Source organism: Cetorhinus maximus, chromosome 1, assembly GCF_964194155.1.
Source record: "Cetorhinus maximus chromosome 1, sCetMax3.hap1.1, whole genome shotgun sequence".
In the NCBI taxonomy this organism is placed as follows: Eukaryota; Metazoa; Chordata; class Chondrichthyes; order Lamniformes; family Cetorhinidae; genus Cetorhinus; species Cetorhinus maximus.
This window is the reverse complement of record NC_135879.1, coordinates 41816353-41831219: the sequence shown is the minus strand read 5'-3', so window position 1 is coordinate 41831219 and position 14867 is coordinate 41816353. Positions and strand designations below refer to the sequence as shown.

The 14867-nt window shown below is 46.1% G+C and overlaps 1 protein-coding gene across 1 annotated transcript in view; it reads left to right on the top strand.

The window, feature by feature from the left end:
• The window catches only part of LOC144667574 (scavenger receptor cysteine-rich domain-containing protein DMBT1-like), a 192173-nt gene that overhangs the window by 144414 nt on the left and 32892 nt on the right, over positions 1 to 14867 (top strand). The window contains exons 8-10 of the mRNA XM_078541169.1: positions 1686 to 1994; positions 4506 to 4613; positions 6489 to 6803. Of these exons, the coding sequence (XP_078397295.1) occupies positions 1686 to 1994; positions 4506 to 4613; positions 6489 to 6803 (732 nt within the window). The remainder of the gene's footprint in view (positions 1 to 1685; positions 1995 to 4505; positions 4614 to 6488; positions 6804 to 14867) is intronic.

Here is a 14867-nt window from a genome sequence, read left to right as displayed (position 1 = left end):
AGCTGGTTCATGACATCTAATTGTTACATTAGTTGATCCACTTGTCAGGAGGAGAACTTGCTTAAAATTTGAGAACTGTAGAAGCTTTCAACATGCAGGTGCTGACTGCATCATTATCTAAGCAATTGCAAATGGAACCATACATTGTAGGCGTCAGTGAATCCTGTTTCTAAGTTCATGATGGAGCGGGGTTCATTGATGAAGCAGCTGAAGATAGTTGGGGCTAGGATGTTGCTCTGAGCATCTCCTGCAGTAAGTTGAGTGCTGGGGCTGAGATGATTGGCCTCCAACAACCAAAACCGCTTTGTCTGAGTGAGAGCTCCAACCACTGAAGAGTTTCCACTGATTCTCATTGACTTCAGCACATACTAGTGTTGTAAGTTAGCAAGAGGTGAGGCTAGTTCTGGAGCACAGGTCTTCAGCCCTACCAGCAGGACATTTTCGGGATTTGTTGCCTTTGTATTTAGCATGCTCAGTCATTGTTTAATATCACTTGAATTGGTTGAAGACTGGCATCAGCAATGGTGGGGTCCTCCAGTGATAGCTTTAGCAGGTTGGCACTCTTAATCTTCTGTACTTGAGGGAATACCAGCCCAGTCTATACAACCTGTCCTCATAATTCAACCCTTTTAGTCCCAGTATCATTCTGGTGAATCTGTGCTGCATTCCCTCCGAGTCCAATATAACCTTTCTGATTTTCTGTACCCAGAACTGAACACAGAGAATCCAGATGGGGTCTAATCAAATCTCTATACAGCTGTAACATAACTTCTGCCACTTTGTATTCAAGCCCCTTTGAGATAAAGGGCTCATCCTATTAACATTTTTGATCTGTCTTTGGTGTTGCATTGGCTCTTAGTAATTTGTGTATCTCTTTGCTTTCCACTGTTCCCAGTCTCTCACTATGACAAAAATATTCTGAATACTGAATCATGGCTTACACAGTGAAGAAAATTGATGGGTGTGCAATGAGTGACTGGTTCACTTACAATAGATTTCTATCACCAGCCAGGGCGAATTAATGCTCCCCACATTCTTCCTTGCCAGTACCAGATGTGGCTCAGTGTCTCCAATGCTCACCTCTGAGACAGAAGGTTAAGTTAGAGCCCCATTTCAGAAACTTGAGCTCCATAACCCAGCCCAACACCCCTGAGAGATAGTAATGATGGGGAACTGCACTGTCAGAGGAAGATGCATATACTCTCGGACTAGGTCCCCATAATCAAGGTTGACATTCTCTGCTGCCAGTACTGAGGAGTGCTGCACTGTTGGATGGCCTGTCTTTTGGATGAGTCTTTAAACTGGGGTTTAATCTGCCTCCCAGGTGGAAGTAAATGTTCCGATGGAACTATTTTGAATTATAGCACGGGATCTTCACTGTATTGTCCTGGGCCAATATTTAACCCTCAATCAATATCTCTTAAAACAGATGATCTGGTAACTATCCCATCATTATTTATGGGACCTTGCAGTGTGCAAATTGATGCCACATTTCCTACATTACAACAGTGACTACACTTTGTAAGCACTTTTTTAGCTATAAAGTGCTTTGGGACTTCCTGAGGTGCTGAAAGGCGCTGTGTAAGAGCAAGCCTTTTTCTTTCATTCTTCATCTTGATGCCTTGTCCCTAAATACATTGTGTCTTGTATCATTCTTCAATTCCCTGTATTTGTTCCAGGTCCAGTACCCATACACCTGGTGAATGGAACCGATACGTGCTCCGGGAGGGTTGAAGTCTACCGCAACTCCACCTGGGGAACTGTATGTGATGATGGCTGGGATGTAAATGCAGCAAGTGTGGTCTGCAGAGTGTTGAACTGTGGGATGGCCTTGTCAGAACAGACTGGAGTCTACTATGGAGAAGGGACTGGGGACATCTGGCTGAGTGATGTGAAATGCTTAGGTAATGAGTCTGCCCTGGATCAGTGCTCTGGGAGTCCAATTGTGGTGAATAACTGTACCCACAGTCAGGATGCTGGAGTCACCTGCTCAGGTAATTCAAGCTTTACATTTAATAAATCTTGGAGAGGGGAGTGTGACTACAAGGAGGCTTATTGCCTAGGAGAATATACTGGTTCTGTAAGGAATTTAGTTCAGTTCTGGCTTAATTTCATGAATTAGTCCTTTTGTGTGGAACACATCCCTAAATCAGCAGCCAAAAGAACAGAAAAACATAAAAACAGAAACTGCTAGGAATACTCAGGAGGTGAGGCAGCATTTGTGGAGACAAACAGAGTTAATATTTCATGTTGATGACCTGAAGAAGTAGCAGTTCTTCCCAGCAGTTTCTATTTTTAATTTCAGATTTCCAGTATCTGCAGTATTTTGCTTTTGTGTTGCATCCAAAACATTAAATTCAACTACAAACGTCATGGTTCCAATTAGTACCTTTCCTGCTCTGTATCTGGGACACCGGGTGTCAGCAGATAACAATGTAAGCTGGAGATGGAGCCTTTGCCCTTCCTGCCCTCCTGTGAGGTTCACCAACAACAATTGCATTTATTTGGCAGCTTTAACATAGCAAAGTGACCCAGGGCACTTCACAGGAGTGATTATCAAGCAAAATATGTTATTGACTCACTTAAGAAGTTATTAGGATAGGTAAGAATGGAAGCAGCCGAGAGCTGGATGACAGTGGAGAAGTGTTGGAGGAAGATAGTGTGGTCAATCATGTCACTGACTGCAGAGAGTTCGAGGCGGGAAAGGTTACTTTTGTCACATTTGGATCGGATGTCATTTGTGACTTTGATAAGAGTCATTTCATTACTATGGCAGGGGCAGAAACTTGATTGGAGGTGTTCAAACGTGGAGTTCTGGAAAAATGTGCATGGATTTGGGAAGCAACAACACCTCCAAGGACTTTGGAGAGGAGTGGGAAATTGGAGATGGGGCAGTAGTTTGCAAGGACAGTGGAGTCAATGGTTGTTTTTTTGAGGAGAGGAATGATGATGGGAGATTTAAAGGAGAGGGGGACAACATCTGAAGAGAGAGAACCATTTACAATATCTGCTAACATAGGGGCCAGGAAGGGAAGTTAGATGGTCAGCAGTTTAGTGGGAAAATGCTAGATGGAGCTGGAGGTGGATCTCATGGATAGGATGAGCTTGGTAAGGGAATGAGGGGAGATGGGAGTGAAACTAGAGAAAGATGCAAGTTCAGGGCTAGGGTAAGTGGAAATAACGAGAGGAGCGGCTGATCCATTATGTTTTAATGGAACTGAATATCAGGTACTGTGTATAACGAGGGACTGACCAGCTTTCTGCCATTGACTAAGACAAATTCCTATCCCTAAATGTTCCAAGTTGAGTCCCTTGTACTTAAGGGAGTGAAGATATGGGCCATACAGGGTAATGTCCATGAGTGGGAGAGTCATAATGTTAATGGGGAACGAGGGCATCAAAGGTGGAGGTGAAGGACCGCTTGAGCAGATCGGTAGCTGCACAAATATTGTGTTGAATCAAGGCCAAAGGCTAAGCAGATGGAGGTGAAGGTGCCATCGTAAATGAATTGGGAAAGAGTTTATTCCAGGGTAGACTCAGTAGATAGTAGGGTTGGGAGTGGAAGGATGATAAGGGTGGTAAGCAATATAAGGAAGCGATCAGAGTTTACCTTGATCCAAATCTGATTAGCGTGGGAACAGTTCTGACCGATGCTAATCACAGGAAAAAATGCACACTTACTGCCAGCCTTTTTTCAGGCCAGACTTCTGATGCTGGCTGCTCCCTGAAGCCTCTGTCATAAAAAACCAGGCAGGCCTTGGTGCAGCGCAGGAGAGGCCAAGCCATGCCCCCTTTTTATGGCACTAGCTGCCAGATTCTGGTAAGAGTTTAAATGTCCCAAACTTGTGTAAATTGTGTTATTTCCAGCTATGTTTCACAGTAGAAAACGTGACTTTCAGTATCGTATCTACAATTATTAAATATCCCATGGTTGGCATTTCTAAATCAAATTACTTGCAATTCTTTGAATGAACACGCTGAAACTGAGGGAAAAACCCATGGGTTTAAGATTGCTTGGAGCTGTCAACCTCCGAAATTGCATAACCTCAATCCACTGACAGTGCTAGCCCCTCCTTCCCTCAGCCATGACAATGTTCAGCCTCTCTCACCCGCTTTCACCTCAAGAAAATGCTCAACCCCCCCCCCCCTCCACAACCTCAACAATGCTGACACTTCCAACATCGGCTGGGCAGGAGCCAGGAATTCCAGAAAGTGAGTTGGGAGAGAAGGTGCTGGAGGTTGCTGAGCACTGCCCTGGGTGGGAGTAGGGTGGGTGAATGTCAGGGGGAGTGGTGAACATTGTCGGGGGGTGGTGAATATTGTCGGACATTGTCCAGGAGGGGGGTGAACATTGCTGTGGGTGCTGGAGTGCTTTGACACTTGGAGTTTCGCTGGATTGTACCTGCTATGAAAATCTCTAAGTAAATCCATGTAAATACCAAAGTAAGTAAAGGGCAACCAGTCTAAGTTTCCCTGGTTCTGACAATCTGATCCCACTGTTGTAGGAATTGAGCAGCAATCTGGGCAGGATAAAACTGACAATCAGAAGTTTAAACTTTCCGCACAGGTACCGGAGACGTGTGCACATCAAGACTTCCAAGGGGCCTTGATGCGTATCTTTTAGGTTACATCCAGCCTCCAACTATTCAGAGATCAGAAGATCTGGGCCATTATGTGTGATTGACACAGTGGGACTAGGGAGGCCTTGTTAGAAGGTAAGGTCAAGTGTGTGGCCATGAATATTTGTAAGGGGACTTATATCAAGAGAGAGATTTAGGGAGGATGGGGAGTCAGTGAACTCAGGAAAGAGAGCATGATGAGTTTAGATGGAAGTACAGAGAATAAGAAGTTGCTCAGTGCAGAGACAGAGGAAAACATTGAAAATATCTCAATGAGAAATTTGGCACAGTACTTGGGTGGGTGATAGAGAATGGAGATTTTAAATGAACAATAAGAAGGTAGAACAAGGTGAGATGCTGAAAAGAGAAGGAGGTGCCAGAGGAGTAGAGGGACAGACTGAGATGGGATTACTTAATAAGGACCACACTGCCAATGCGACAGTCTTGGCAAGGCAAGCAAATAAATGCTAGGCAGGAGGGGTCATTCACCCCTTAGCTCAATTTTGTCAAGGCTATGATATTAGTGCAGTCATCCACATAAGATCATGAATGGCAAGGCCTTTCCTGTTGTGTGTGTGCAATACTCAGCTAGAATTTCCTTGTTCACAGGGCCTTTCTTGGTCAGACTGACTGACGGAAGCAACATGTGCTCGGGGAGGGTGGAGATCCTTTACCAGTCTGCCTGGGGGACAGTCTGCGATGATGGATGGAACCTTACTGATGGGAATATTGTCTGTAAGCAGCTGAACTGTGGGAAGGCCTTGTTAGTAACTGGAGCCTACCGGGGAAGAGGGGGTGGAAAGGTGTGGCTGAGTGGTGTGCGATGCAATGGAACTGAACCTTCCCTAGACCGGTGCCTTGCAAACCCCTGGAAGAGCAGTAACTGTTCACACAGACAGGATGCTGGCGTCAGTTGTTCAGGTAAGACTGGTCTCCTTGCCAGATGCCTCACGTTTCATTATCTCCCGAGCAGGAGTCTGCCCATTGGGCTCCTCCAGCCTGCACACTGCCACCCAGCTGCTTGGACATAGCACATGAAGGAGGTCATTCTGTCCATCATACCTGTGGAAGAGTTGTCCAGCCAGTCCCACTCTCCCTGCAATGTTATTATCCTTTCCCAAGTATTTATCCAATTCAGCCTTTGGAAGTTACTATTGAATCTGCTTCCTTTTGGGCAACATGTTCGAGATCACAACTCACTGCATAAAGAAATTGTTCCATATATGCCCCTCTAGTACTTTTGTCAATTATCTTAAGTCTATGTCCTCTGCTTATCGAGCCCCCCCACCACAGGAAACATTTTCTCTTTATTTACTCTATCAAACCCTGGTCAATTTACTAAATCTCTTCTGCAAGCATTAAAGTGTGATGTCCAGAATTGGGCACAATACTCCAGTTGGCCTAACTGGTGGTGGCAGCCAAATGTCTGGAAGGATGAAAGAAGGAATGCCATTTATTTAAATTATTGAAGGAGTTGGTAGATTAGATGGAAATAAATTGTTTCCTCTGATGTCCCAGAACAAAGGGCCATGATCTTTAAGTTAGAGCTAGGCTGTTCATGGGTCATGTCAGGAAGCACATGCTTCGCCCAAAGCGGAAGAGAAATCTGGAACTCTCTTCCCCCAAAAAACTGTCAGTGCTGGGGGTCAGTTGAAACTTTCAGGGTAGAGACTGATGATTTGTATTGGGTAGGGATAACGAGTGAAATGGAGCAAAAGCAGGTAAATTGGTCTTGAGTGACAAATGATGAGTGACAATGATTGAATTGAATGGTGGAAGTGCATTGTGGGCCTGAATAGCCCCCTCTTGTTCTTATATTGCTTCTGTTAATAAACTCACAGATTAACAGTGTTCCCTTCTCTATTCCAGGTCCGGTGCCATTGCGTCTGGTGAACGGTTTCAACATGTGCTCTGGGAGAGTTGAGGTTTATCATAATTCCATCTGGGGGACCATATGTAATGATGGCTGGGGTGTAAATGAAACGACTGTTGTCTGCAGAGTGTTGAAATGTGGGATGGCCCTGTCAGCACAAACTGGAGCCTACTATGGAGAGGGGACTGGGGACATCTGGTTGGATAATGTGAGGTGTAAGGGGACAGAGTCTGCCCTCGATCAGTGCTCTGCCAATCCATGGGGTGTGAATAACTGCACACACAGCCAGGATGCTGGAGTGATCTGCTCAGGTGAGTAGGGTGACCAGCAAATAGTTTCAGTGTAAGGAAAATTGGCAAAAAGACAAAATTAAAGGCTCTTTATCTAAGCAAAAGTTACCTGAGTGCACAAAGCATTCTTAACAAGACTGATGAATTGATGTCATAAATGGATATGATGTGATAGATTACAGAAATGTGGTTGCAAGGTGATCAAGGCTGGAACTGATCACTCAGGGGTCTTTGAATATCGAAAGGGTAGTCAGAAATGAAAAGGAGGCAGGGTAGCGCTGTCCATTAAGGATAAGATCAGTACAGTAACGAGAAATAATATTAGCTCAAAAGATCAAGATGTAGAATCAGCTTGGGTGGAGATAGGAAATAGGAAGGAAAATAAGTAACTGGTGGGAGTTATATATAGCACCACCACCCTCTCCGCATCGCCCCCCAACCCCAGCCCGGGCCACCACCCCACCCAGCCCCCACAACAGTAGCTACATTAGGACAGTGTATAAATCAAAAAATAATGGGGACCTGTAAGAAAGGTATTGCAATAGTCATGGACAATTTTAATATTTTAAACTTCATATATATTGGACAAATCAAATTGACAAAGGTAGTCTTGAGGACAAGTTCAGAGAGTATATTCAGGACAGTTTCTTCAAATAATATCTTGTGGAACCAACCACAGAATTGGCCGTTTTAAATCTTATAATCTGTGATGACAGGATTAATTAATGATCACATAGTAAAGGATCTTCCAGGAAAGAATGATAATAACATGATAGACTTTCACATTCATTTTGAGGGTAAGAAACTTGAGTCTCAAACTTAAATAAAGGGAGTTACAAAGATATGAAGAAAGTGTTGGCTGAAGTGGACTGAAAGAATAAATTAAAAGGTAAGACAGTAGATAAACAGTGGTAGACATTTAAGGAGATAGTTCATAAATTTTACCAAAGATAAATTCCACCGAGAAAGAATTAAGAAGGGTGAACCATTCATGGCTAACTAAAGAAGTTAAGGATTGTATCAAATTGAAAGTGAAGGCATGCCGTGTTGTGAAGATTAGTGGTACGACAGAAGATAGGAAAAGTTTTAAAAACAGCAAAGGATGACTAAAAAGAGGGAGAAAATAGATTGAGAGTAAACTAGCAAGAAATATAAAACAGACAGCAAGTGCTTCTAATGGTAAAAGAAAGAGTAGCTAAAGTGAAGGATGAGACTGGCAAACTAATAATGGGAATCAAGAAAATGGCAGGGACGTTGAACAGATATTTTGTTTTTACCTTTACGCTAATAGCATCCCAATATTGATAGAAAATCATGGGGAAAACCAGAGGGAGGAGCTTAACAATCATCATCACATGAGAAAAATCACTAGGCAAATTAATGGGACTAAATGCTGACTAATCCCCTGGACCTGATGGCCTGCATCCTAGTGCCTTATAGAATTATAGAAAAGTTGCATTACAAAAGAGGTCATTCAGCTTGTCGGTCTGTGTCAGCCCTCAGCTAGTCCCATTCCCCTGTTTTTACCCCATAGTCCTGAAATTTTATTCTCTTCAGAGAATTATCCAATTCCCTTTTGAAAGCTGCGATTGAATCTGCCTCCACAAATCCCTTAGAAAGTGCATTCCAGATCCTAATGACTCACTGTGTAAAAAGGTTTTTCTTCATGTCAGCTTTGATTCTTTTGGTTCATTCAGCTTAAATCAATGTCCTCTAGTTACTGGCCCCTCTGCCAATGGGAATAGTTTTTCTCCATCTGCTCTATCCAGACCACTCATGATTTTGAACATCTCTATCAAACTTCCTTTCAGCCTTCTCTTCTCTAAGGAGAAAAGCCCAGCTTCTCCATTCTATCGATGTAACTGAAGTCCCTCATCCTAGAAACCATTTTCATAAATCTTTCCTGCACCCTCTCTTAATACCTTCACATCCTTCCTAAAGTGTGGTGCCCAGAATTGAACACATAATACTCCAGTTGAGGCTGAAACAGTGTTTTATAAATATTCACCATAAATATTTACCATAAACTTCTTCCTTTTGTACTCTTTGCCTCTATTCATAAATCCCATGTCCCATACACTTAATTAACCGCTTTCTCAAACTGCATTTTCAACAATTTTTCCATATATGCCACCAGATCCCTCTGCTTCTACACCCAGTTTAGAATTGTATTCTTAATTTTATATTGTCTTTCCTCATTCTTCCTATCAAACTTCACAGTTCTCTGCATTAAATTTCATGTGCACACATCTGCTCATTCCAGCAGTTTGTCCATGTTCCCCTGAAGTTTATCTTCCTCACAGTTCACAATACTTCCAAGTTTGTCTCATGTGTAATTTTGAATTTGTGCCCTGTACTCCTCCAAGTCTGACCCAGGAAGACGTTTAGAGTCAGCCACAGGGGCTGCCAGTGCAGGCTGCTCAAAAGGTCCACATTGATGCAATGGGACTTCATCCCAGTTACAATAAAAACACAAAGGCCCTCCAGCCCTCACCCCCCCGCCTCAACCCCAAACATTCCCCATGCCTCATCAATGCCACCTCATGCCCCCCACCCACCCCCTATGGCCCCTCATGCCCCCATGCCAAGCTCTGCCCTTCCACCCACCCCCTATAGTCCCTCATGCACCTCATGCCAAGCTATGGCACTTCCATACCCATTGCCCTACTGTACACTGTCTAGAACCAATGAACCCTACAGTGACAGTAGGATGTATAAAAAAGGCTTAAAACAAAATTCATTCATAACTTTCTCCAGTTTGAAAAAAAGACATTTCACCATGAGCCAATAAAAGTGTCACTCATTCAGACTGTTTAAATATCAACAATAAAAATTGCGAACCCTTGAAACCACTTAACTTGTGTAAATAAATATATTGACATTGACAGCAGAGCCTGAGTTGTCAATCAAACAATGTTTTCTCTGGGGCTCAGCTTTTTCAGCAAGCTTAATGGATGCCTAGGCTGCTCTCAGCCAAGCTCAAGTCTTCTCAACTTCTTGAACCCTTGAGGAGTGTTTGACCAGAGTCTTCCCTCAGAGTTCTTGCCCACTACTTAAAGCCTGAACCCTCCCACAGCCTCTTACTTTACACCTTTGTTCAGGGGTGGAAGCCTGGATGAATTATTGACAAGGCCTTTGGCATTTCACCACAGACTCTGCCTGACCTTCTGGGAATCTCCAGCATTTTCTGTTTCAATATCAGGTCAGCCATGATCCTATTGGATGGTGGAGCAGTCTCAAGGGGCTGTATAGCCTACTCTTCCTACTTCTTATGTTCTTATGTTCTAGGCCTCTGGGTTACTTGCCCAGGGCCTGAATTTTACCCTTGGCGGGCGCATGTGATCGGCGGGTGCACATGATTGGCGGGCCTGGGACTGGTCAGGAAACAGGCCCCCCACCAACGATCGGCCCATGGCTGCAATTTCATGCTGGCTGGCCAATTAAGGTGCGCCCAGCTTGAAACGTGTCTTCCCAATGGTCGGGAAGGGCCAGGTGAGCGCGGGGACCTGTTGGGCACCAGGTCCAATGGCAATCCGGTGGGCGGTTTAAAAACGACACAGGCAGCTCCCTGAAGGCTGCCGGGGAAGAACAAAACTGCTGCGTTCTGGAGATCGAAGTTATGGCCTCAACAGCGGCTGGAGATGCCAGGCGGGAGGGCAGATCAGTGGGCACTCGGCGCCCCGGTTTTTGGATGAATGCCTCGTGGTGCTATTGGAGGAGGTGGCTGCCAGGAGGGACACACACCTTCGTCCCCAGAGATGGAAGGAGGTGGCCACCGCACCTGACCAATAAAGCTTGGGAGGAGGTGGCAGCGGGGGTCAGCAGCCAATACGTTTTGCAGCGCACATGGGTGCAGTGCCGCAAAATGTTCAATGACCTGCTGCGCTTGGGAAGGGTGAGTGCCGCGTTGGCATGGATCAGTGTGGTGAAGTGTTAAGGGCTGACCATCCCCCTGTGGAGCTCAGGGGTGTTAGAGCCTGAGTGCCAACTGTCAATGATGCCGGAGCTGGCCAAGGGGGTGAGCCCTGTCTACTTGGACTGAGTGCCTTGCGGCTCGAGGGCCATTACTCCAATGTGCCCTGCAAGGTGTTCCTCAGCCATGTTTCGCCAGGCTACAATGGCGCTGCAGATAGAGAGTGGACTAATCAACGCTTCTCTCTCCTTTTAGGAGAAGACGAGCCATAACAATATTGAGAGGTGATGGACAGGCACAGGCTCCCCAAACCTCCTCTGACTATATTTGAGCAGCACGCCTGGGAGCTGGAGAGGTGCCATGGACCTCGTCCAGCCGGTCGTGGAGAGGCTGGGGTGTCAGGTGTAGGTAAGAGTGCAGTGCACAGAGGTGAGAGTTTCAAAAGGTGCAAACCTTTTTGTGTAGTCTCTTAATTGATGGAAGCCTCAAAATTGGAGCCTCCATTGATCATTGAAAGACGATGGCACCATGATCCAGATCTCCATTGTCTCATCAGGCTGCCTGGCACGCACAGTGACAGTGTGTGGCTTAAACTAATGTCATGTCGTTGTTCTCCCTTAGATTTTCCAACAGGCACCCATTTACAGGACCCTGAAGAGCCGCCCCTGACGCCAAATGGCCGCCGGGCTTCAGCTGCACCTGCGTCACACCCACTCTCTGAACCAGGCACCAGTGCAGATACCAGCACATAGGTGGGCGTTAGATCTACGGCTACAATGTCAGTGCACACTGATGAGGGCACTTCACACTCGCATGAGGAGCAGGCGGAGGCAGAGGGTGGCCAGGGCACCAGCAGTCAAAGGACTGCTGGAGTCCAGGATGTTGCTGAGTCGAAGGCTGATGATGAGCCTCTGGAGTCGTCCATTAGATGGTGGATGCTGGATGGCCAGTGGGATGTGCAGCAGGATCTGGCAGAGATCCATGAGGGTATACATGGTCTCTGTTGTGGAGAAGTCCATGCGGAGCATAAGCACTGTATTGACCCTCATAAGACCATAAGACATAGGAGCAGAAATTAGGTCATTCGGCCCATCGAGTCTGCTACGCCAATCAATTATGGCTGATAAGTTTCTCAACCCCATTCTCCTGCCTTCTCCCTGTAACCTTTGATCCCCTTACCAATCAAGAACCTATCTATCTCGGTCTTAAATACACTCAATGACCTGGCCTTCACAGCCTTCTGTGGCAATGAATTCCATAGATTCACCACTCTCTGGCTAAAGAAGTTTCTCCTCATCTCTGTTCTAAAAGGTCTTCCCTTTACTCTGAGGCTGTGCCCTCGGGTCCTAGTCTCTCCTGCTAATGGAAACATCTTCCCCACGTCCACTCTATCCAGGCCTTTCAGTATTCTGTAAGTTTCAATCAGATCCCCCCTCATCCTTCTAAACTCCATTGAGTATAGACCCAGAGTCCTCAAACGTTCCTCATATGTTAAGCCTTTCATTCCTGGGATCATTCTCGTGAACCTCCTCTGGACCCTCTCCAGGGCCAGCACTGAGATATGGGGCCCAAAATTGCTCACAATATTCTAAATGTGGTCTGACCAGAGCCTTATAAAGCCTCAGCAGCACATCCCTGCTTTTATATTCTAGTCCTCTCGAAATAAATGCCAACATTGCGTTTGCCTTCCGAACTACCAACTCAACCTGAAAGTTAACCTAAAGAGAATCCTGGACTAGGACTCCCAAGTCCCTTTGCACTCCAGATTTCTGAATTCTCTCCCCATTTAGAAAATAGTCTATGCCTCTATTCTTCCTACCAAAGTGCATGACCTCACACTTCCCCACATTGTATTCCATCTGCCACTTCTTTGCCCATTCTCCTAACCTGTCCAAATCCTTCTGCTGCCTCCCCACCTCCTCAATACTACCTGTCCCTCTACTTATCTTTGTATCATCTGCAAACTTAGCCAGGATGCCCTCAGTTCCTTCATCTAGATCATTAATGTATAAGTGAAAAGTTGTGGTCCCAACACTGACCCCTGCGGAACTCCACTAGTCACCGGCCGCCATCCTGAGAAGGACCCCCTTATCCCCACTCTGCCTCCTGCCAGACAGCCAATCTTCTATTCATGCTAGTACCTTGCCTCTAACACCATGGGCTCTTATCTTACCGAGGAGCCTCCTGTCCGGCACCTTGTCAAAGGCCTTCTGGAAGTCCGAGTAGATAACATCATGGCCGAGCGCATTGCCCCCTCCATTGAGATAGTGGCGACTCTCATGGAGAGGCAGCTCCAGGGACAGAATCAGGGGTTCCAGGGATTGTTCTCGGACTTGCAAGCCCTCACACAGACCTCAGGTGGTCAGTGCCGGTGTGGGAGATGGATGAGGCACCCAGTATCCCAGCTAGGTGCCCGTCCATCAATGACGAACAAGGAGGTCCAGAGCGACCTCACGTTGGTGCACGAGCTGCTTGTCATCTCTGCGGGCTCATCTCAGGGTATTCTGAATGACGGCAGCAGCTCCTTCGCCCCTCTGCCAGTGACCATGGCACCTGATGAGGCTGCGATGACTGGGGAGATGCCAGCTATGGCACTGGCCGCTCCCTCCCAGGCGGGGCCAGCACAGGTTCCACTGGCCAGAGGACGACTGCCAAAGTCATTAAGGCCAACAAGCAGCAGAGGCAGCAGGCTTTCTCCAATGCCGGTGCCAGCGAGGGGTGGGTGGGCACCAAGACGAGCACTTGCAAACGTAAGTTTAAGGCACCATGAGCAAAGAGGTCACGGGTGACATTCTGCTCTGTCATGTTTTGTTTATGTTTACTGGTGTGGAAATGAACACCCGAAATGGTATTGTTAATTTGTTTTGATTGTTAAATGAATGCACATTGAAGTCTCCATTGGAATGGTGGCAGCCACCTTGGAGACCCAGGTACAGTTTCTGCTGGATTTGTGCTCTGACCTGCATTCCATCACTTTAACCATGAGTGCATTTCAGCACTGGCTAGGCGCAGGGGGTCAGGGCACCTCAACATCCCTCCACATGCCCCTTCTTCTCAGGGAGTCAGGGAGGGGCCCTTGGGCACCCCAATGGAGAAGGAGCATCAACTGGACACCCAGGGCCCATCTACCCAGGACCCCTCACAGTTGTCCTACTGCTCTAAATCATCTTTGCCTGTGACCCCATCATTGGCAGGTCAGGTCAAGGAAGGTGAACCTGCCCCTGAGTAGGAGACCCTTAATAGTTGGTGCCCTCCAGGCCTTGGGCCTCTAGAGGATGCCACCAAAGTCACCTCAGACAACAGGACATAGTAAGCAGCAGGCTACCTCCACCTCTGTTGTGGATGTTGGGGCTGCACCAAGACATTGCAGTAGAGTTAGAAAAATTAAATAAGTTTGGAAAGCACAATGGTGGCACAGGTATTCAATAACTATGTATAAATTTACAGGATACTGTATGCTTAATTAACTGCTCTCTCCACCTGTCCTGCCACCTTTAATGACTTATGCACATATACACAGGTCCCTCTGCTCCTGCACACCCTTTAGAGTTATACCCCTTATTTTATATTGTTTCTCCATGTTCTTCCTACCAAAATGAATCACCTCACACTCCTCCACATTAAACTTCATCTGCCACCTACCTACCCACTCCACCAACTTATCTATGTCTTTTTGAAGTTCTACACTGTCCTCACAGTTTACAATGCTTTCAAGTTTTGTATCATCTACAAATTTTGAAAATGTTCTCTGCACACCAAGATCTAGATCATTTATATATATCAGGAAAAGCAAAGGTCCCAATATCGACCCCTGGGGAATTCCACTACAAATCTTCCTCCATCCCGAAAAGTATCCATTAACCATTACTCGCCGTTGCCTATTACTCAGCCAATTTTGTATCCACATTGCTACTGTCTCTTTTATTCCATGAGCTATAACTTACCTCACAAGTCTGTTGTGCGGCACTGTATCAAATACCTTTTGGAAGTCGATGTGCATATATTTAAAAATATATTTCGGTTTTATGTCTCAAAGCCTCAGGTGCTGAATGGTTGTTCAATGTGATGCAATGTCCTGGTTAATTCAAGGGTACCAGATACCCAGCGCACCCCGCGCCTCCCCCCCCCCCCCCCCCCCCCCGCCCCCCTCCAACAACCCTCCCCTCCTACTC